The sequence below is a fragment of the Typopeltis vanoorti genome, chromosome 26 (genome assembly GCF_054136105.1).
Source record: "Typopeltis vanoorti isolate ZY-2024b chromosome 26, IOZ_Tvanoo_1.0, whole genome shotgun sequence".
Taxonomy (NCBI): Eukaryota; Metazoa; Arthropoda; class Arachnida; order Uropygi; family Thelyphonidae; genus Typopeltis; species Typopeltis vanoorti.
Genome location: NC_143574.1, coordinates 25322283 through 25347095, shown reverse-complemented (window position 1 = coordinate 25347095; position 24813 = coordinate 25322283). Strand labels below are relative to the sequence as shown.

Genomic DNA, 24813 nt, shown 5'->3' with positions numbered 1-24813 from the left:
ACTGTCAAGATAGGGGCAGAAGATATATTTAAACTAGATAAAGGACCATGTCAAAGGAATGTTTTTCAAAACTTTCGATATAAAAATTGGCCAAAGGAAGTGAAGTAACTAGGAAGGATAATAAACTAATAGTGATGTTGGTGTGTGTGTGTGGAGGAGAGATTTGATTGGTTGGTTCATTAGAGATTTATTGGCACAAGGACAGAAAAAGTCATTTGGTGCCAAGACAAAGGTAGCAGCACAGCACTCAAAGTAATAATAAACAGTAATAAAGAAATAAAATAGTAAACATCAAGCTATTTAAACAAAATTTAAGAAATTAAGTTACTCAAAAAAGTATCTACATCTAAATAGAACATATAATTAAATATGTTTATATAAAATGATTCCTTTCAAAAAGTTTTGTCTGAGTCAGATAAGATCTGCTTGAGGATATATGGATCAGACAGATCAGTAAAAAATCCATTCCTTTCTCGAGTGAAGTGAGGACGCTCAACCTGAAAATGGCAAATGGTAAGATGCATGCTGCACTATTCATATATAGGCAGATCAGCTCTAAACAGATAAGAATGTGTAAGATGACTGGGACCTATGCAGAGCCTAGCAAGAACAACTTTCTCTCTGCTGTTTCTATGTTGACTTATAATTGTTTGGGTGTGTTTGAGTTTTCTAGTTTTCTAGCAATGACAACTGACTTCGGGCAAAAATAAGAAATCTCTTCTCCGTAAGTATTCTGTTGCATATTGTAGAGAAATATTGCATATTGCATTCTGTTGTATGTTGTAGAGAAAGAAGATCCATAGAAAATGTTTTATCATCCCATAATGGATATCATTAGGACCTACTGTGCTGAGTTGAGACAAAAAATAACAATAAAAATAAAGTAACAATAAAAGAGATCTTTTTGATTTCTCCTTAACAAATGGTTGATTGGCTCTAGCCCATGGGGAAAAAAAAAGTTTAGCTGCTGTTTGTTTTGCTGCTTATTCAATATTAAAGATTCAGGTATGTAAGATTCTGATATGCAAAATTTCACCTAAAGTGTAGCTTTAAGATCACAACAAACATCCATTATGTTCCAAGGTAGACAAATTATGTGTTTTACATTTACCTTTCATTTTCTGGATTTTATTCCATAAAATTTTTGAACTGGTTGTTTGATTAATTGATGATGGAAATTGGATCCAAGATTGCTTTCAGCTCTGACATATCACATAACGTGCACTTGACCAAGCACATTTACAAGCTATCAGATTTTATGTGGTAGAGTATCTATGAAATATACCACATGCTTTGTCTAGATCTATTTTTGACTGCTTGGCATGCAGTTCCACCAAGATTTTGGATAGAGTGGAAATTGAGATGATGTGTTTGGAATTCAGGCTGTTGCTGATGGAAATACAATCTGTTACATACTTCACTACTTTATTCATAGATGTTTAATTGACTGCTTCAGCATTATATTTTGCAGAATGGGAAAAAGTATTCCAGTTGACCTGGTCCACTTTCCACATGGGCATCAAAGTAGGAGAACATGGTTCTGTGAAGACAGCGCAAATAGCAGGAAACTGATCACTTTCATATATGTTCTCTTCAACGACCAGCATGAGCAGTGATTGGGGAGCAGATTATAAGACATAGTGCAGAATATGAGTGGGTAGGCATATGGAGGAAGGGAGAGGTCATTACTGCTGAGCATTCTCTCAATGATACCTCATTCATTCATGCTGCAGTATGTCACAGATCTATTAAAGTCACCTATAAAAAGTATGGGCTGAGGCAGTTGCAATATAAGGTTACCAAGTTCATTCTCATTTAACTCATAACCTGGTGGTAAATAAATGGAACATACTTTTTTTAATAACTAAATCAAATATACTGTAGCAAGATATCCCAGAAACATGTGACTCACTACTGTTTCAGAGCAGTATTAAGCTGGATGTGGTGGCAAGGAGCATGACTGTCCATCAGGAGAGCTACTCTAGCAAGAGCAGATATATATTGTCAGTTCTATCCTTTCAAACAGTGAAATTTCTTATGGCTGGTCTTCAAATGGTTTTGGATATGTTTCTTGCAGACAGAAACAGATTGTTTTGTGTTTCTACAGTAGAAACTTGATTTTGGCAAAACCCATGACAGTTTCATTGTAAAAATTTTCTTATTGTTTTAGCTTTTGTAGACTACTACTACTCCAATTCCAAACATGTTGACGGCTTACCTTTATCAGGTTTACACTAGTCTATTGATTTAGGGAAGTATGGACAGCCAGTGTCCATCTCTTCCTTTGGAAAAATGTTTAATACATCATCTGATGTGTTAGGATGATTTGGTGAATTTAGTTTACATTCAGTGGATACACAAGTATCCATTTTTTCTATGGAGTGTCTGGTGCTTTATCTTTCAGTGATATCCTTTCATAATTTCATTGACAAGTAGATTCTTATAGAATGGAATAATTTTTGGAACTGTTTCAGAAGTGAGAGGATAGGTTACAGGACTGATGCACTCCACAAAGAAGCTCTCACAATCATAAAGTTCAGGTATGGAAATTATAAGATAGTGGAATAGACATAACAAGTTCGAGTCGCAGTTGATTTTCTTAACCGTCTCCTCAGTTGAAGAGAATTTAAAGACAGGTTTGATGGTGGGGGCTAGCTTCCCATTTGCATCCTAATATGATATATTTTGTTTTGTTTTTATCTTTTGAATTTCTCTTGCATCTTTCCTCATCTGACATGTATAGCGGAAGGATGGATGATCTCCCTGCCTGTTAAGATATTTAACTTTCTTTGCAAAGCAAAATTTATTATCATACTCTTTACAACCACAGCAGGCACAAGTGATAGAGACATTTACAGCATCTCATTTTAAGACACTCTGACATTTAAAGCATCTCAGTAGATTAGGGATATACAACCTAACAGGACAGTTGAGATACCCTGCTTTTAGATATGTTGGAGGTTAAGGAATATCAGAAGTAAGGATGATATTACTGGTCAGAACAAGGTGACCATGTAATCCCCTATCTAGAGGAGTGATACCATTCTGATATCACTCCTATAGATTTATGAGTTGTCACTGTAATTGGTATTCCTCCCGAGTGTTGCTGATTTGATGCATACACAAAAATGTCATCGCAATGTAGTTTCTTGACTGTTTTGGGAGATAGTGCCAGTCCTTTGAATAAAGAAGGGCATTTACCTATTGGCTTTTTACCAGTTGCATAGATAATGAGAATCACAGTTATAATTATACTGGTGTCACATGTTTTTTTTTCTTACTTCTATTATCAAATAATGTATCCACTGGTTCAGTACTTGGTTGGAACCTAGTAGGCACCCCTCAAAAATTTGAAGGTGAAAATTTCATGCTAAAAAGGGATTTTCTCTTTGGTGTTAGTGCTCCATACCCACCATGGAGCCACACATGGATGCCTACTTACTGGCAAACAATGACTGCACTTGGGAGTGGAATGCCAGGGCTACCCAGGGCACTTTACCTGCACCAATGCAAGTGTTGTAGGAGATTTACTGTAACACCGCTAACCCTTGCAGGAAAGCCAACTAAATGACTGGCTCTGGCAAGGCCATCCAAGAACATCCATTTTGCTGAAACAGAGGCAAAAGTAGTGCGAGTCTACCAGGATCCCCCCTTTTCTAGATGCACACAGGTTGCACAGCACGGCAAACAGTTGCAGGGCCATGGATCCTAGTGATGGCAGTCTGAAAGGCAAGGGAGTGTATAAAAGTCTCAGAAGAAGAAGTAGAGCAAAGAATATAGGAAGAAAAAAAATGCAAAGCACCAGTACCATCACTTGGTGGAGGGTCACCTGTCCTTCCACCAAGGACTGGTGCCTCACAAGGGAGAGGGGGATCTTTTATTAACAATAAGGTATTGCTAATGTGGATACTGATAAAGAGAAAAATGTTAAAAGTGACCATAATATGAAAACTGCTTAACCTGAAATTTTTGACAGCAGATTTAAAGAAAAGGTATGGCTAATATGTAGGAGAGGACATCATTGGCATCCACTACAGCTGAGGTAAGTAATTTTTACTCATGCCAATTCAGTTTTGACAATGAAAAAAAATCATGTGAAAAATTTAATAACTATTTTAATGGTATTACAATAAACAAAATACAAAATTATAAAAGCGTGTTTATTAATTGGCTTGTATTGTGCTGGATTTCAAACCAGCATCCTCAGAGGAAAATGTTACAGTTTATCAGTGACAATGAGAAAATGAAACAATTCAAATGGACAAAAGATATCTAAAGTTTCAGTTGTGTAGGAGTATATCTTAAGATTAGGAGACTGCTTCATAGTCATTTCTGATCTAAAAATGTTGTTACAGGCCTCTTTGACCTGTACCGAATTCTATATGACACAATGGTTTTTTTCTATTTAAATCCTGTGTGAAGGACTATTCAAACATTGTCTGCCAGTCCTGACTTGCAAAATAATGGTAGCAGATGTATTTCTTGTATTCTTCAAGGTAGATAGATGTTAACAGATCTTCCTGTTTCTCCATAGTAGGCTAAGTCACAGGAACTTCATACACCCAGGGATGTGATAGAGAATAATTTGTCCTTAGAAGAGCAAATCCAAGTTGCTAATTTGAATATTTATTCTAATTATATTCTATTAGTACTTCAACTACTTTGCCAGCTGTACCTCGAATCTATGGAATATGGAATACATGAAATATCAGCAAAGCACAAGATTGAAAATTGAACAGCAATCAGAAAAAAGCAAGAGAGATTTGAACCCCCCCTCCCCCCCAAAAAGAAAATTGTAAGGATAAATAAGATAATTGTCAAAGAGAGAGCATAAGCAAATAATTTTTTATCATGATTCTCTGATGGGGGGGGGGGATACTTTACAAAAGCACTACAAAATTGTGTTTCCCTGATAAGAAAATTAATACTGTTGATAATGCTGTCAGAATTCACAAAGGGAAGGTGAAAGACTTCATTGTTTGGGCTGGAACCAATGACTTGAGAGGTGAGAAGTACTGTATAAGACCGGATGTGAAAGAGTCATTGGAACGAGCTAAAAAATAGAGCAAGAGGGTGAAAATTGTGAGTCTGCTGCCATGTTATGATATACACAAACTGAGAAGGAGCATGATAGCTAATGAATTAATACACACATTGTTTAGAAGGAATGGTGTGGAGTTTGTTGGCCTATGACCTGACTTTGATGGATGGAAAGATTTATATAATAATGATGGGCTGCACTTAAATGAATTCAGCTGTCTAGAGAGATTTGTTCACTGAGAGAGTGGAAGTGCAAAGTCAGAAAAAAACTAAAGAAACAAGGCATATGAGTGCATGTGAAGGTACCCATGAAGTGAAAGTGTGTGTCAATTGAACAAAAATGCAGAATGTAATCTCTCAGGCAACAATATCAAATGGGATAGTTAATTCAGAATGTAAAAGTGATTAGAGCCTAAAGGAATACCACAGTTTCTGCGTACTAATGCTAGAAGCACTGGTAATAAGAGAGAGGAGTTTTTGGTTAGTGCAACCTCGCGAAAAGTTATAGGCATTAGTGAGACTTAGCTGACAGCAGATGACACAGTTACAGGGATAGTATGTGATGGATTTAGTATTTTCAGGGAGGAGAGTAAATGGGACAGGGAAGGGTGGGATACTGCTGATGATAGCAAATGAACTGCAGCCAACAAGAGTCAGTCAGATAGATGGCAGTTCTTTTGAGTCAATCTGGTGCAAGATTCAGGCCAATAGGACAAAAAACTGGTTGCTGCTATAGGTCAGGAGGTGGCAGGGATGATGTGGAAGTTATGCATCAGCAGAATAATACAATGAGTGCAAATCAAGTGATTATTATGGGAGACTTCAACTTTAGAGACATAGATTGGAAGGAGGAAAAATCACATGGCATGGAATGAATTTATATTGCTTACTGAGAGATAATTACTTGAATGTAATAGTGTGGACTCGAAGTACTAAGTGTTGGATAATATTATAGGATCAGAAGACCTGTCATAGCTAAGGTGGCTATCATGTGGTGTTCACTTGGAGGTAGCAAAACATGTGAGATTCCAGTTAAGAAAGGTATATCTGAAATACAAGGCAGGAGTTTATGATACAATTAAGAGGCAGCTTGAAGCATTATCATGGCATAAAGATCGGCAAGGGAAGAAGGCTCACAGTGAAGGGATAGTCAAGTATCTGGAGGAAAGAATATCACATTATATACCCAAAGTCATGACGATAAATTGGGTAGGAGTGAGATGGATGAGTAGTATCATTAAGCATGAAATGCAAAAAAAAAAAAAGAATGTTGTGGAGGGTATATATATATATATATAAGGAGAAAGGTGACCCAGCATGGTAAGGAAGACAAAATCAGATTATAAGAAATCAACCGAGCCGGCAAAAGGAAATCATGAAGAGGGTTTTTTTTTTGTTGTTACTGTGACAAGTAAAAGGTAGAATGACTATGTAAGGATAACTTTAAGGAGCTCAACAAAATTGTTGAGCTTATTGAATGGTCATTTTGCAATGGTATATCATCCAAGTGAAGATATTATAATGGCAGAGGTAACAGGAACTGATGCGAGAACAGAGGTTGATGAATTGCAGAATCTGAATGCAAACAACACAACTGTGGGATTGAATGGGATACTTTTATCGAATGCGGCTCACTTTTAAAGAGAATGTACAGAGGGATGCCTTTGATTAAGCTGTTTAATTTAAGTCTTCTCAGCTCTGGCAAAGTCTTGAGGGCAAAATAATTCCTTTGCATAAAGGAGTATCTAAGTCTGTGGTAGCAAATTATAAACCAATCAGTATTTAAAGAGTGGTGATAAAAGTACTGGAAAAGTTGATCAAAAAGAGAAATCAGGAATGGGATAAGAACATGATACTCTATGAGACAGCACAGCTTAGTGGGAAGGGTTTGTCATGCCCTAGTTATTGGTCAAGAGTTCATTTCAGTTTTATTGGTGCAAGGACAGTAAAGGTCATAATGTGTCATAGCAAAAGTTACATCAGAGCAGTAGACAAAATGTTAATAAATAGCCAAAGGGATAAATTAGTAAATAATATGTATGTACAAAAATTAAGTTAAGCAATGCAGTATCTAAATATAAAGAGAATTTATAATTAAAACCGTGTTTGCATAAATTACTTCTTTGTACAAAGTTAAGAATGTCATGCAATTTGTCCAAGTCTCATAACATCTGCTGGGTGTATATGGCTTGGCCAGATGAATAAAAATTTCATTCCTCTGTGTGAATGAAATTTTGTTTCTACATTGACTACACTGCCAATGCTTAATTTCAAACTTAATATCATGCAGTTTGTTTGTCATTGTTTCCTGTCATGATGACTGCCACTGGGTAATTAGATTTGATCTTATAAAATATCCATATTCTGCATGGAACTGTAAAACAACACATGGGAAAAAGTTTGAGCTAATCTAGCAGCTACATCAGCAGTCTCATTTCCCTTAATTCAAATGTGGCTGAGAATTCAACATAACTGAACGCCAAAACAAGGATCCTTATTTTTGAACAACAGTTGTAACATCATAAAGCACTGGGGATGTATTATACAGGATAGCCATTATTAAACTTCCCATAATCAGAACTTTATATAGTTAATTTAACAACTGGAATGTCACCAAATTTGGTAGAGAGATCTAGACATGGGAAGAAGGATTCCACACAAAAAAAATTTAGTTTGCAACATGATCGATATGGAGAAATGGTACTGTACAATGTAAAAAATGTTAAAATGGACAGACAAATGAATAACAAAAACTGAAATGAAAGATTATCTTTATGTGTTGAACTTATAACACAGCAATAAAATATTCAACATCAATTTAATTTAGCACAGTAATTACAGTATTAGAGTTACTAGAGTGTAAGTGTTGTCACAAACCTATTGCGCAAATAGAGTACTGTATATTATCGTGTATAATGCGAAAAATTTATGGTAAAAAATACTACTTAAAGTTAGGGGTTCGCATTAAATATCAGTTTAACCACAGTTCATTTTAAATATTATTCGTTAAACAAACCTAGCCTGAAAATGAGCCAACAGAAATGTAAATGTTCATCATTTGAAGCAGGACTTAAATTGCATGTCGTGCAGTTTGCAGAAGAACATAATAACAGTGTTGCTATGAGAGAATTTGGTGTAGCAGAGAGTAATATTAGACTTTGGCGGTCTTGAAAAAATCCCCAAAACGAAACGTGCCCGTCTGAAGATGTAGCATCCTTTCCAGAACTGGAAGAAGAGCTAAATGAATGGATTTGGACGAAACGACAAGATGGCATTATAGTAACAAGAAATGCAATTAGTTTTCGAGCTCTACAATCAAGAATGGTAAATTCAAGGACACATCAGGTATTTCATCATTTCTTGCTTTGCCTGGGTGGTGCAACAGATTTATGGAATGCAAAGCATTAACATTACGACACCAAATAAAAATTGTGCAAGTCACCAAAGCAGCTTGAAGAAAAAGTGCAATCCTTCCATAAATTTATCATAAAATTACGGAAGTGTCATGGATATGAACTTTCCCAAATTGGCAATATGGATGAGACGCCCATGTACTTTGATATGGCTGGGAATCGAACAGTAAACTCAGTTGGTAAAAAGGGTGTCCTCATAAAAACAACGGGACATGAAAAAACGCATTTTACCGCCGTTGTTCTAGCATGCATAGCAGACAGAACCAAATTAAAGCTGACAGTGATATTTAAAAGGAAGAAAATTCCGAAGCATATGAAATTTAAACTAGGTGTCATTGTTCACACCGATCAGAAAGATTGGATGGATGAAGGTGTACAATTGTGGTTGGATTAAGTATGGAACATACGTCCAGGTAGTTTGTTGCGTCAACAAAGCATGCTAGTCTAAGATATGTTCTGGGTGCATTTACTGGAGGCAAGCAAAGAGAAAGCATGAGCTACGTACAGATCTAGCAGTCATACCGGGTGATCTAACTTCCGTTTTGCAGCCGCTTGATGTCAGCTTGAATAAGCCGTTTAAAGATCAGTTATGTGAAAAATGAAAATGAGAGAATGGATGTCATCTGTTTTGGTGAAGAAGACAAAAGGTGGGAATTTTCAGAAGCCTGAAATCACCCTAGTCACCAGCTGGGTTAAGGAAGCATGGGATTCAATACCATCTGAAATGATTCAACGCTCATTTCTTAAATGTGGAATAAGTAATTCAAAGGATGGATCCGAAGATCACGTCATATACGAAAGCGAGGATGACGCACAACAAAATGGAGAGCATGACGACGACAACTGCTACACTGATGATGCAATGCCTACAGATGAATTTATAAATTAAATGTTTGATGACTCAAAAGATGAAGAAGAATTTAAAGGATTTTGACATTTTGCTTTAAAATAAATATTTCTTTCATTAATTCATATTGTATTATTTATAATGTCATGGAACAAGATTAACAGATTGCATTATACGTGGACATGCATTTTAGGGCTAGTTTTCAAACGAAATTTCTAGTTCGCATTATACGGAAAATATATGGTACACTGAGTTCAAACATGCGAATGAAAACCAGAAATTGAATCCTGTACCTGAACAATAAAATGCAACATGTCTGAAGGAATGTTCATTATAGTGTGAGATACACTGTCCCTAAAGGCTTAAAAGTTTGAGACACTGCAGTAATAGATCTTGGCCTTCTGGTAACCCCACAACCAAAAATCACATGGAGAATATCAGGTTGAGCAAGGTGGTGATGAAACTGTAAAGAAGTGACTAATCACGCTTTATTCTGTGAAGTGATGCCATAGAAGCTGTTGTACAGATCATGCAATAGTAAGATGCATCTTGCATAAAAATAGTCTCGTCCAGACATCGTCGTTGCGGATGGTGCAGAATGATGAAACTGTTCAGGATGTTGAAATATTTCTGAACAGTAATGGAACAAGTTATTGGTCCAATAATAAAATCTGCTATGAAGTCACATTAAAAGGTAATTTTAAGTGAATGTAATGAGAGATCCTGGATGTATGAGATGATTTGGAAGCCCAAATTCAACAATTTGGGTGTATACAGTCATGTTCAGATAAAAATGTGCATCTTCCCACAAAATTTTCCAAGGACAAGCATAGTTGCCTTCCAATCTGACCAGAAACGTCAGAGCAGATGTCAGTTGCTTATCACAATCATCATGTAGCAACATACAGTAGCTGTACTGTATGTTGCTGATCTTGTATAGATAAGATATAATACTTTTGCTGAATTTTCTATACCATGACTTAATTTTTTAAAGGTATTATCAAACCAAACAATTTAATCAAAAGATGTTTTATTAACTGCTTATATTTTGCTGAATTTCAAATCAGCATCTTCACCAGAGCACAACACACTTGTACATGCAACAGTGAGTAAGTAAAACAATAAAACTGCAGGGTACAAAAAATCTAAAGTCCTATTTATGGCGCCCTCTAATGTTGGGGAAAAAAAATCATTACAGCTATGTGGGAGTTGCTCTTAGGATGACAGTCTCTCAAATTTTTGGCAAATTAATGCAACCATACTTGATCAGGTTAGGAGAATTCTTCAAAGCCATTGCTGACTCAAAAAATAATCTTAACTCCTAAATAGCACATTCATTTCCTTCCATCTAATCTTGTGTGAAGGAGTGTCCAAAGCATGGTCTGCCAGTCCTGACTTCCCATAGTAATAGTAGCGAATGTATTTTTTATGTTCTTCCAGGGATGTTCACTGATCTTCCTGTTTGTCCATAGTAGGCCAAGTCACAGGGAACTTCATACACTCCTGGGTATGAAGTTCCCTGTGAAGTTATCTGTTAGATTTCCATACCATGGAATAAGGTGTATCGAATTTTCATGCTATTCCATGGGTGCTGCTACTATCAGCAACATTTTCCTGCGATCTGTTGACGATCGCAGTGGCAACTTCAATTATCTGGGTGGCACTTGTTTCTGTCCTCCAGGTCAAACTTCCAAAGATCCTGTTTCTTCAAACTTCTGAATCATTAATTTAGCTGCATTAATGAACAGAGAACCTTTTTGCAAGTTAAATTCAAAGGACGAATTATATTTGCAGAGAAAACACTAACCATAAACACACTGCTTTCAGCACATGCTTGGCAACCTGAAAAGTGTAATTAAAACAGTGTTGCAATTTTGCATGAGATTAAGAAAAAAAAAAAAAAAAAGAAATCTAGCTTAAAAAGTCTATTTTAAAAATCCAAGACATTTACTAATTGCAGGACAATGTGTTAGAATCCAGTATGGTTGTCACCCCCAACGATATGATAAAGAGGATTATTAGATTTGCGGATTTTAGGTCAACATCTTTGATACAATTTTTATACTGTACCCCTGAAGATATCTCTGAAAGGGAAAATATTGATATGAACCATGGAGTTCTATCCAGTACCTATGCCTAAATACACAACTGGTAAATAGAATGGTCTAGCATTTAATTTCCATTCCATTAAAAAAGAAGTTAGGGATTTTCTACCGATTAAAGTTTTTTTTTTTTTTTTTTTTTTTTTTTAAATTTAGTTTGTATAGAGATTTTTCCACAAAGAAACTTGATGGATTTCATCTTAATAGGTACGTAAAAAGGCTAATTCTGAATATATACAAAGTAATTGACATGATTTGCTTTGGAAATATAAAGAACCTTATTTTATATGGTGTACTTAGTGGATTCCAATCCCATTGTGGCATGGATATTTGTAGAAATCTTTACATGAGAGATGATTTTCATTACCATGATACCATCACCAATCTGCTTGCTAAAGTTTGAGCTGATAGTTTAGACTTTAGAGAAAGGCTGCCATCTTATCTAACACTTATCTCAGATAACTAATATGCTATGTTCCCTTTCTAGGAGGAAACCTGTAAATGATTTACATCTGCAATATTACAAGTTTTTATTTAATGCACTACCATAAAAAGTACACCAGATATGAAATATGTGAAGAAAAACCAACAAGCTGTCATTTCCCACATGAGTAAATTCAGATTATTGTATCTCATTTTACAAGTTTTTATTATAAAACCTGAAGTTCACAAATATGATTACATCTCATATTACAACTGCAGCTGCTGAATTTCATTGACTGATTCTACATATTATATACTCACATGCATTTCCAATAAAAACAAAAGTTATGCTTATTTTCGTGTTACCTATAAAACAGTACATATGCTTCACAGTTCTGGACCACTTGTGGATCTACAGCAGTAACATACTGGTCATCAAATTCATACCACTGATCATTGAGATAGTTCAGCGAATAAGATGTGTAATGTCCAGCTAAAAAAAAAAAAAAATATATATATATATATATATAGATTATTGTAGCATTTTTCTTATATTAATGAACAGTCATGTCAGATATAAAGAGATCAATAAACAAGTAAAAATTCTGGCTAAAAAGGCACAGGAAGACTGGCTCAATTAGGTCTCTGCAAGGAAACAGAGGAAAATGATACAGCAAAGGATATGAGAATGGTCCATAAAGACTTCAACTTGATTTCAGGGAAAAAGAGAAGGACAAAAAGTGGTACTTTGAAGAATGAAAGAGGAAAAGATCTTGTTGGAAAAAAAATGAAAAAATGATAAAGCAAGATTATATAAATTATATAAAAGAACTTTATGGAAATGAAGATAATATGGAATGTTGATCAGATAGAAAATGGTGATACCCCAGAAATTAAGGAATGGGAAACTGAAGCAGCCATCAAAAGAAAGGATAGGAAAGCTTCAGGAGTGGATGATATTCAAGGAGAGCTGCTGAAAACATTGGGAAAGGAAGAAATAAAACTTCTATCCATCATTTTTAATAGAAGTCTTGAGGAGGATAGAATACCTAAAGACATCGTAAGATCTATTTTTGTTCCTATTCCCAAGATTACAGGAAAGATGGATTGCAATAAGTACAGAACTATAAGCTTGATTAGCCACACTGTAAAAGTCCTAATCAACATAATATATAAAAAAACAGAATAGATGATAGAGAGAATTAAATGAAGCACAATTTGGTTTCAAGTGAAATGGGAACTAGGAAAGCCATCACAGCACTATGGATATTGGAGGAAAGAACAATCAAATGCAATAAAGATTTATATCTATGCTTTGTGGATTACAAAAAAGTTTTCACTAATGTTAATCACTCTGTTTTATTTGACATTATGCATAAAATAGGAATAAGTTGAAATATTATTAGACTGCTGTTCAGAATATATAAAAATCAAGAAGCCAGAGTTAGATTTGAAGGAGAGGATACTGAATGGATCCCCATAAGGAAGGGTGTGAGGCAAGGTTGGGACGTCCCCACTCCTTTTTTAAATGTCTATAGTGAATGGATGATGAGAGACCTTGCAAAGCCTGAAGGATAGAGTAAAGATAAATGGACATCTGATAAATAATATAAGATGTGCAGATGATATTATACTCATGAGCAAAACAGAGGAAGGTTTGCAAAGAATTTTGAATAGATTGAACAGGATTGGAAATGAGGGATTTAAATGAAAATAAACGTTCAAAAGACAAAAGTGATGAAGATGGGATGGAAATACTCTGAACGGACAAAGAATAGAGAATGTAAAAAGTTTTGAATACCTTGGGAGCTGGATAACAGATGACAATAGATCTAACTATGAAATTAAGAAACATAATTAAAAAAGCAATGGCAGCATTTTTCCAAATATCCACATATTCATCATCATCATGAACCATGGGATCACTGCTTGTTGATGTCCGATGCTGGCTTTAATATCTTCTTCCACCTTTCTTTGTCCAGTGCACAGTGTCTCAGTTTTTGTACACCCATTCCACACCAGTCTTTTATATCGTCTATCCATTCTCTGTATGGTCTACCTCTTCTGTTTAAACCATCCAAAATACCAAACATAAATGTCTTTATCTTCCAGCCCTCACTCATTCTACAGATGTGTCCAAATAAAGAATCCATTACCATATATTCCATATTTCTTTCAATTCCAACTTCTGTAACTAGATTTCATCCTTTTTGCTTGTTCACATGGTGTTGGATGGATCTTTATCCTCAAAATTTGCTAGAGTTCAAGAAGGATTTCTTTTAGATCTCTTTCTTCTATGTTTGTGCATGTGACGTTTTCAGTTGAACCTACATCCAGTAGAGTTCTGCAAATTACAGTGCACAGGCTCCTGCTCCCTCCCCTCCCCACACACACAACACATCTTCTGCAATAGAAATAAATGAAACCCCCTTGAATATCAATTCCTGCAATGCTAATTTCTGATCTCCAAACCATTCTTCAGTGGAGTTCTGATGATCATGTTAAGTTCAGCGCTTTTAGAAACTGAATCTCATCTTATTTCTTGCAAAAGAAATCCTTTTCTTTCTAGACAGACTTTTGACAGCAACCAAATCTCTCAATGAGATTTTTCTTCTTGAAATAACATAACTCAAACCGCCAATCATTATCTTTCTTGACATAAACATGTTATAATATTACATTCTCAGTATCTAAAACTAGCAGCATGGGAAAGGACTAACTCAAAGAATAATATATTTGATAATAGCAGTAGAATGTGTTTCAGTTAAGGCTGTGACTATTTTGCCACCAGTTGGTGACAGTGATCATGTTGTACTGACCTAAGAATTAGTCAACTGTATGGATTTTCAGGACAGGAGAGGTTATGTGCTAAATTACAAATCTGAAAATTATGACAAACTGAGGAGATTACTATCTTTGGTTCACTGCATTAGTTGTTGAATGGGAAGGATATAAACAGGAAGGTGAAAAGTAAGAGATAACAGTGAGTAAGTGGAACAATTTGCTTGCTGAAGGAGTGAGTACATCTAATGTGAATGAGTTTAAGAAAAGGTATGACAGCTGGTGTGGGTGATATATGTCCACCCTCGACGAGTCCACGACTCCCTAGTGCAGATTTGGTCATGACGCTATACAAAAAAGCATATTTGTATAATCTGAAGAGTATGTATTGTGATACATCACTACACATCACAGCTTGGAACAGTCTACTCTCCAATCACAACAATTTCTGCATTATGTAATCATAATCAAAATAATGTTTGGCTTGTGTGCAGCAATCTTTTCATGAGCTTCAGTACAGGATTTTCTTACACCCACACCTTTAGCTGTACTACTAGATAAGAAAATCCAGTGACATAACATGACAGGGGGAACACAAAACCTTTTTTGTGCTTTGCTGTCTTCAGATTATATAGTCTACTGTTGCTTGGGTTTCTATACTTAATTTCACTCTTTTAATGATATTCAAAAACAGTTTATTCTGGATACTGTACTTGTGCTGCAGTTACAAGGACTGAATAATTCAATAAGAATAAGCCAACATTTTCATTAGGTGCCAAGTTAGATATTCAATCTGATGAAAGCAGATCAATGCTACTGGTCTATTTTTAGTACCATATGAAGCTTCAGTTATTTAGTGTACATTCCTGTTCCTTTATACTCAACAGTGGAAAGTGGTTTGTTACTGGAATATAGAATGAAAAATTGTGGTTGCCATAAAATTTTTGCAATACAGTGTGTACATTAATATGTAAGCTTATTTTTATACTAAACAAATTGCTTTCTGCTAGTTTGATCTTTCATCCAACCTTATATTTGCTAGTTGTTGGTTGACCCCACATTCAAACATAAAGAAAATTTTTATTATACTGTGCCACTCTATGTTTGAAATCACACAATTATTGTGAAGGAATTAAGCATCAAATAGCACAACAGCAATGTGAACTTGCTACAGGCCGAAAATTTCTTACTTATACATAGGGTTTCCCTGTAAGATTCGTATTTTAATGAGCGGTGCAATGAAACTGAAATTAGGCAAGCACAAGAATCAAGTTAAACAAGATATTTAATTCTCTCACAAAATTATTTTTACATAAGAAACAAGAACTCTATTAAGATCAATACAATTAGATAATAATTTATGCATTCTATAACGTATTTAGATTCTACTCAGCTGAGTGCATCATTTATTGCTAGAACATATAAGGCTTTCACAATTCTCATCTGTTAGGATTTCAACTTTGTTTCACCTTAAACAACAACAATATTCATCAAAAGACTTAAAAAGTAATTCTTTTTAGTCTCATCGAATAATCACAAACTTCAATGTTATCAAACACTTAGCTGGCATCATCAATATCTACCAGAGGATTAAAATAGTTCTTAAAAAGGCTCAGTCTTGCATTTACATATACATTGTGAGATAACACATTCAAACATGAACTAATTCTTCAATGAAGTTTCTCACATTAGTTTCACAAGGAAAATGTTTTATAATATCACTCATTCAAGCTTGACTAGCTGGTTCCAGCAACACGAAATTTGACCAAGTTCTCCGGACACAAGCAACACTATCACACATTAGTTATAGAATAGATATTCTTACCGGTATATGATCATCATAGCTTGCACATTATGGAAAAATCTTACAACACTTCTAGGCACTCGATAATCCTCCACTATAGACAACACAAAAGTTATAGTATCCCTGAATTAAGACTGGAAAATGTATTTTCTTGCCAGTAATAACTTATCTTATGATAAATCTCGATCATATTATTATCCTTTCAATCGGGTAAATTCCTTTACAAGGTGACAGGAAATTATAAATAAATATGAGTTTGAAGTAAGATTCATTAAAATCGGAACAAGTTTCCAAATCTTTGTTACGTCATACGATCCCGGGTTACATCACATCTCACGACCTTCCCACACTCTCTCCAATTTCCTTCTGGTTCCTTCTTCCTATATCTCATAAATCCTCTCTCTCTCTCTCTCTCTCTCTCTTTCCGGCCCAAACTTGTTTTTCTTTGCTCTTTCAGTTTACAATCAAATTCCAACGTGATCGTTGTACAGTTCCCAACGCTAAGGCACGCACTATCTCAAAATAACATAGTTTTTCTGACAGCAGCCAATCAAATCACATTAGCAAAGTCTCCCTTAGAAATACTTTCACTTTCAGTAACAACAAATAAAATGCATATATCACAATTCGTTTAGGATACATTTACAAGTTAATATAAAGAATTTATATAAGATAAATAACTAAAAAAATTTACAATTATTATTTCAATGAACAAATAACAGTAAGTGTTTAAATTACAATTTACTTAGGAGCAAACTTTGCACAGGAAATGCCATCCATGTTAAATCATGAATGAAGTATTAATAATCATAAAATTCTTCATTCACAATTTAACACTACCATACAAATGCTCAAAAAATAAATAAAACATTTAAAGTGTCTAACTGAAAAGGTTAACAAATTTATAGGTTGCTAGTGACTGTGGATAAAAAATTGGAATGGGCGGGAGAACAGACATGAGAAATCTGTTCACACTAGAGTAAAATAACTGTGAATTATAATTTCCAGAAAATATTAGCAGAAGAGGATCAATTCAACAGGGGATAAGTGGTTAGCTGTTGCCATATCAGCAGTAAGTTTTTATGAAAGTAGAAGAATGAGTGCTAGCTTACATTATGACTGCTAAAAATAACTAATTGTACTAGCAGAGCAAGATGTTGGAAGTTTATTTTCCACTTGGTTAGATTATAATAAATTTAGTTTAATTCCTTACCCAAGTGTAAGCAAACAAAGTTTGCACCTGAAGTATCTTCAGGACTGAAGCAACTCGTAGTAAAGGTAGATCAAGCTCTCTCATCACTCCTTGTCTCAGTATCTCCCATAAAGCAAAGTACATCTCCTTGCAGACATGTATAATGCTATGCATTAAGGGAAGGGCCACTACCCAGACTGGTTTCAACCTTTACTGAGGACTCGTCAGTGAGAGCCAGACCCAGGGTGGAAAAATGGGTTTTTTACCGAATTCAAACTTACAATACAAAGCCAATTCAACTACTGGAGATTACCATGGACAAATGAATTCTATGATCTTCAAAAAGTGGGCAGAAGAAAAACTGATTCCAAACCTTCCTAAAAATGCTGTTGTTATAATTAATAATGCTTCATATCACTCCATTCAAATTAAACAAAGTTCCAAATTGGTCTAATAAGAAGCGAGTTCTTATGAATTGGCTCTCTGCAAATAACATCTCATTTCCCTGATATGCAAAAAATTGAATTGCTTAACTTGGTCAAAAGAAACTCGTCCACAACTAAACTATGTAAATTCGAGACGATGCTCAAAGAGCATGGATTCCTAGCTTTGAGGCTACCACCATATAATTGTGATATTAATGCTATTTGAGTATGTTTGGGCAGAAGTGAAAAATTTTATTCGTCATCGCAACGTAACTGGGGATAGTGATATGTTGAAACTTTTTAAGCTTTTAGAACAGGCGATTGAAAGTATTACAGTTCAAAACTGGGGAAAATAATGTTCTCATATCACCTCATTGGAAAATATGTATTGGGACAGAGATGGAATTATCGAAGAATTATGCGAACATTTGGTGATCAGTTTAAGTGAAAGTGATAGCAATTCAGACACCGATTCAGGTGACTATGAAGATTAAAAGGATTTGATAATGGTATTTTTTTTTGCATGGTTTTGTTAAAGTTACAAAAAGTCATAAATAATTAATTGGTTTAGGACATTCAAGTGTCTCAGTTCTCTCAACTGCAAGTTTAGAATACCTAAGTTCATTTGAAAAAAAATTGTTTTTCTGTATAATTATTTTTATTTTATGTTATACCATTTTTAATTTTGTTAATACTATATGTACATTTTTTCCAACTGTTATATTATACAGCAAAATAGTTACCACTTTAAAAACTACAATGTTCGTAAAAGAAAAGCTAAATTTTCCGACCTGTAATAATAAACAAACTCATCCCAGAAGACAGATTGATTATCGGAATGGATTTTTCTTTTTGCGACATGCGCAGAAGTGTCGAAGGGTCTTGCATCTGTCGGCATATTATACCTCTGTTAACAAAGCCTCGATATAACGAAGTCTGCAATTTCAAGCCTCATTTTATGTAAAAATATTAAAATTTTACGGTCAACACCCGGCAATCATCCAATTGGCGAATGATGGCGTTTCATCACATACTCCCAAGCTGTGGGCGTGTCTGTTTGAACAGTTTCATGCGTCATCCGAATTAATTTAGTCATTGCTTACACTTCGTAGGGTGTGTTTCAGTGTGGTGCATTGCAATAAATGACATATGTTCTCTGATAGCATTATTGTAGATTTTGTAAATATTAATTGATATTTTGTTTTTCTACCCATTTAGTTAAAATGTCAGAATCAAGGAAAAGAAAAGCAATTTCTTTAGAAACTAAATTAAATATCGTTCAACATGTTGAAAGGGGTGAAAGAAAATCCGATGTGGCACATTCTTTAGGATTAGCGCAGTCAACTTTAACACCCATACTTAGTCAATCAGAAAAAATAAAAGTCTGCTCAGAATTGTACAGATGTTACAGCAGCAAAATTAACTCGCTTAAGGAGTTCAATTTTAGAAAAAATGGAGAAAATGTTAGGTTTGTGGATAGATGACATGTCACAACGTCATATGCCTTTAACTCAAATGGTGATTCAAGAAAAAGCATTATTTTTGTTTAATCACCTGAAATCTAAAACTGAAGAAATTGCAGAAAATTTTGCGGCTTCTCATGGTTGGTTTGAAAAATTTAAAAAATGGGCCAGAATTCATAGTGTAAAATTATCAGGAGAAGCTGCAAGTACAAATGTTGAAGCTGCGAATAAGTTTCCAGAAAAATTAGAGGAAATAATTGAATGTGAAAAATTTTCACCAAATTTAGTGTTAAATGTTAACGAAAATAGTTTGTTCTGGAAATGGCTACCATCAAAAAGCTTCATTTCTATTAAGAAAAATCAGCAGCTGAATTCAAAGCAACCAAAAACCTTTAACATTACGCTTCAGATCAAATGCCTCTGGCAATTTTAAATTAAAATTGTTATCAGTTTACCATTCAAAAAATCCGAGGGTGTTAAAAGGCAACATAAAAATGAACAAATGCCTGTAATATGAAAAGCTAATAGAAAAGCGTGGATTACCAAGGAGTTATTTACTGATTGGTTTGTTAACCACAAGTCCAGAAATCAAAAATGCTTACAAGTTGGAAAAACTACAGCATTAAAAGCTCTTGGAAAGAAGCCACCTCAGAAATGCTTAAATGGAGTTTGGCACAAATTCTTGTCAGAAGTTGTACTAGAAGAAAATAACATTCAAGAGATTAGAAATGAAGTTATCCAGATGGCTCAATCAATAGGTTTTGAAAATGTCGACGATTATTAAATGCAGAAGGTGATGGTTTTTCAGTGGAAGATTTAGAAAAACTTGTTAGCAACGAAGCCAAAGAAAATAAAGACGAAATTAAAGAAGTTCCTACTGAAAAAGTGTTAGCAACCAAAGATTTAAAAAGGTACTTGAATAACATTGAAAAAGTTTTAAATTTTTTCAGTGAAAATGATCCTGATTTAGGAAGAAGTGCTATTGTTAAGCAATCAGTGTTAAATGCAATAAATCCAAATAGGCAATTGTTAAATGAAAGAGAAAAAAAGCATAAACAATACTTTAGATTCGTATTTTAAAATGTCGTGATTTTATCTTTGTTTGGTACATAGTACTGACTTTTTATTTAATAAAGCTTTTCTTTTTTCAAAAAAAAAAAAGTCTTTAATTTTCTTTACGTAAGAACATATCCATATTATGGCCATAGTATTTTTGACCTCTGAGAAGGAAGTTTCGCTTAACAAAGTAATTTCGTGGAACGCATCCTCTTCATTAATCGAGGTATACCTGTGTATATATATATATATATATTGTTAAATTGTGAATGAAACTATGTTGTGTAATTTATTTTTTTTCATTCACATTTAACATTGCTTATTATGTATTAATCATAATTTGTATAAAGATTATTTATTGTTCCTTAATTAAGGATTACTATTTAAATATTTATTCTAAACTTAACCTACTATTAAGTTATTAAATAATAATATGTGTAGAAATTTATGATAACTAAAATATATATGTAAAGTAACGAAAAGTGTATTATAAATAATTGTATACGTAATGAAAAGGCTGATTAAGTAGCTCAAATATTCTGTTTATTCTTATTTGTGAAAATTTAATGTTATGTAATCACTCATGTAGTAGTAGTAGAGCATTGTATTACATTAGCGAAATGTTTGCGTTTATTTGTTGTCATGGAGACGCATGAAATAAACAAGCACGAGTCGAAGAGTGCGTGACCTTGGAACCAGAAAGGAGAAAGGAGAGGCAATAAGAATTTTATAGAGAGAAAAGAGAGGAAGTTTTTGCGGAGCGGGAAGGAAGGTAGGATACAAGCAAAGGAAGTGGAAGAAAATTATAAGTTCTCTAGGGCCGAAATTCATGAGAATAGTGTTTAGAAGTGAGCCAAAACATAGTGAATCATATATTTAGCTGCAAGTGAAGTCAGCTGTGTTATAGAGGAAAATTGATGTCGTAATCGGATAAATAAAGAACTGGACATTCAATGGGAAATTCTGATTAGTTCCAGTTAATCTTGGATTACGTCTTAATTCTGTGTTGCCCTGAGAAGAATATAATGAACTTAACTTGTTGTAGAAAAGTAAACAAGGAAGGATATCAGTACCTTATTGCTGTTTTTTTAGAGTAGCGAAGCGCGATTAACAGTAGTTCAGTTAAAGCGTTGGAGAATTTTATTTAATGTGTTCCGCTAGCTGAAATAAGTTAATTCATAAGTGTGCTCGCAATAAATTGATGTATTGAAGATTGTATCTGGTAAGAGTAGTCATACATGTTTGTTTATTCTAACATTAACTATAGCGTATCTTCGAAGTTCAAGGTCCGAAATAAGATTGCTTGGAATAATGTCTACCTTGATTAGTGCCTGCTGTGAATTTAAACATTAAGTACAACTGATAGATGTGTGCAGACTGATCAAATGAGAAGTTTTGTTTTATTAACTTCAATTAAGAAAATTTATAATTTTGAAGCAGTGAATTGTATGTTAAAGTTTAGAACATTGAATTGGAATGAGTGACTTAGTAAGATGTATTAAGTTATTTGTATTGTTTCATTTAAAAGTAGAATTCATGTATTTGCTATATTATATCGTATATTAAATGTTTTATTTTGTTAATCTAAATATTGTGTTTGCCTGAACTCCCTTTTATTGCACCGTTCATAAAAAATTCGAATCTTGCGGGTGCCTCAAATAGAATAATAATAAATGATTCGGCCTAATGAGAAGACTGCTAACTTAATTAAGAATTGATCCTACTATTTTATATAGACTAATCTAAAATAGGGTGGCGCAGTATAATTATAAATTTCCCTACTTTTGGATCGGTGATCAATTCGCAATTAGTTATTTTATTTATAAGAGTGACTTGAAACTAGATGGTAAATTAGAACACAACATGAAAATAGAACGTCACGACAATATATATATATATATTCTTAATTCTCAATAAAACGAAAAAAAAAAAAAAAAAAGAAAATAGTGAAAAAACTGACCTAACAATGATCCAGCCAATTGTTATTACATACAAATTCATCATCCAAACTGTTTAGCAAATTATTCTGCTTGAGCCTTCAAGATCAGACCATCTATTAAGAATCCAGCACCTTTTAGTGTAGTGAACCATTGAAGCAACGCTGCATCGACATATGCAAGCTCATACTCCCTAATTTTTTTTTTTGTTTCAGTTATGTTGTTTCCATTGCCGATATGTAAACATCTTTATTCTTCCACAATATCAATATTGTTGAAGAGGGCAAAGAAATTTTATACACTTCTACATTTTTCATATCAAGTTCTAACTCACATAATTTTGACTTTTTTTTGCAAACTGAGACATTTTCTTTTAGTAGACATGTTTCCAACAGAAGGGTTTGCTTTTAACTGATTTTACAATTATAGCAATGCTTGGATAAAGTGAGGAAGGACAGCCAGAGACTAGACACTGGAGAGGTAGCAGTGAGGAGTTGGACCCCAATGACAAGCTTAGGTTACAAACCAGCTGTAATCCGACAGGTGGTTATGAAAACTAAGTCAATTACATAATACAGTACCCAATTCTGTTCCAAGAATTGGGTACTGTATTATGAGAACTACCTGAGTAATTAAGAATGTTTGCATACTTACCAAAATTAGTACGCTATCCATGTACAGCATAGCATGCTTGTTATAAGCATGAACAATTATATGGGAATACGAGTATAAATTTAAAATCATTATGACCTTTTCTCATTACAGCTATGATCTTGTTTTTTCAGTGTTCACTACAATAAAGTTCTACTGTGTGTGTATATATATATATATATATATATAAAGACCAGAGAGCTTATGGGAATACAAGTCTTGGCAGCGAACTTGCCTTAACTTGCACTCTTAAATAATTTCCATGTTTCCATAAATATATATTTGTTACAAAATATGGACTGACCTGTTTATTTTAAAATGCCAAAATGAGGACTACTAGGGTCTTTACTAATTACTCTTATGCACTGACTGTGCTTCACTCACAAAAAATACTCTCTGACACAGGAATGATTTGGTACTGAATGAGAGTTTTTGTCCTTTTAAGGTTTCTGTCTGATCTCTGATGAGAACCAACTATTCGAATCAGTTGTCAGGCTAGCTAAACCCTAAGCACAAACTTCTTAAGAAAAGGTGAATAGATGGGTGCCTGGACAGCATTCTCATAATTCTCTGGACTTTCTTCGAAACTTTCCTGGTTTCTATATATATATATATATATTTGGTTCAGAAATAAGGATTTTTATTTTTTATTTTTACATTCTCATGTAGTTATATGGTTAAGTGAAGTATTATTATTACATAATTTTCAATCCTTTTCTTCCTGCAATTTACCAAATTGCAGGAAGAAAAAGCATGGTAAATTAAATTATAAACATTTTGAATGAAATTTCATAAATAAATGTTTTGGTGAAAAAAAATATATGGGCATTAAAATTTTTTTTCAAAAAATTTGTTTATAAAATTTAATTCAATATCATTATCGTTATGCCCATCAAGGATTTAGGCCCAGAGCGGCCTGTTCCAGCCTTAGAAGTCATTGTTGAATCTCTTAAGAGGACGACCTGGTTTTCTTTTTCCTAATGGTTTAATTCAATATGCTTCGGCCAAATCATAGTTCATTGCAGCCATAATTTTGGATATGTTGAGAGAGATGGATTTCCTTGTTAATATTCTGATTTCTGATCAAAATATCTAGAGGAAGTAAGGAAATAAAAGCATATACAAGTTACTTTAAATTACCTCTGTCAAGTACAATCTCCTTGATCATATGCAGTAATACTTCCAATGTTCAGTGTATCTCTAGCTGGCCAACAGTTGCCATTTTCAATCACATATCTGAAACACATACGAGTGAAACAGTTTTGAATGTAACTATTGAAACTGTTTTCCCTACAGGATGTTTTTTAGCCTAAAGAGGAATTGGCAACAAGAGCCAAATCTAGTGAATAAAGATGGGCATAAAACTGTAAGATTCCTGAACTATCAAAGGAATACACTGGCATTATGGTGCACTGATGTGGTTCAGAAACTGCAACAGGAAAATTTCATTTGTGAAACTAAGTCCAACTGCATCTGGAGAGCAATGAAACCTAGTTCCACGGACAGCGATTCATGGCATGGTTTAGGAATATCATTTGATGTACTAAATCGTTCACATCAGAGAAAGAAACTTGGCATTGGTTTAACATTTGGCTTAATCTGTCTTGATATTTTAAAATGAAAATGCCACATAGGTAGTTTTACTTATATTTTTTAAGTTTGTGTGACCATCTTAACTT

The 24813-nt window shown here is 34.1% G+C and overlaps 1 protein-coding gene across 2 annotated transcripts in view; it reads right to left on the bottom strand.

Moving 5' to 3' along the window:
* The window catches only part of LOC150092420 (ubiquitin carboxyl-terminal hydrolase 20-like), a 416458-nt gene that overhangs the window by 139845 nt on the left and 251800 nt on the right, over positions 1-24813 (bottom strand). For both annotated transcript variants that reach the window (XM_090415144.1, XM_090415145.1), the window contains exon 13: positions 12192-12318. In XM_090415144.1, coding sequence (XP_090271270.1) covers positions 12192-12318 — 127 coding nt within the window. The remainder of the gene's footprint in view (positions 1-12191; positions 12319-24813) is intronic.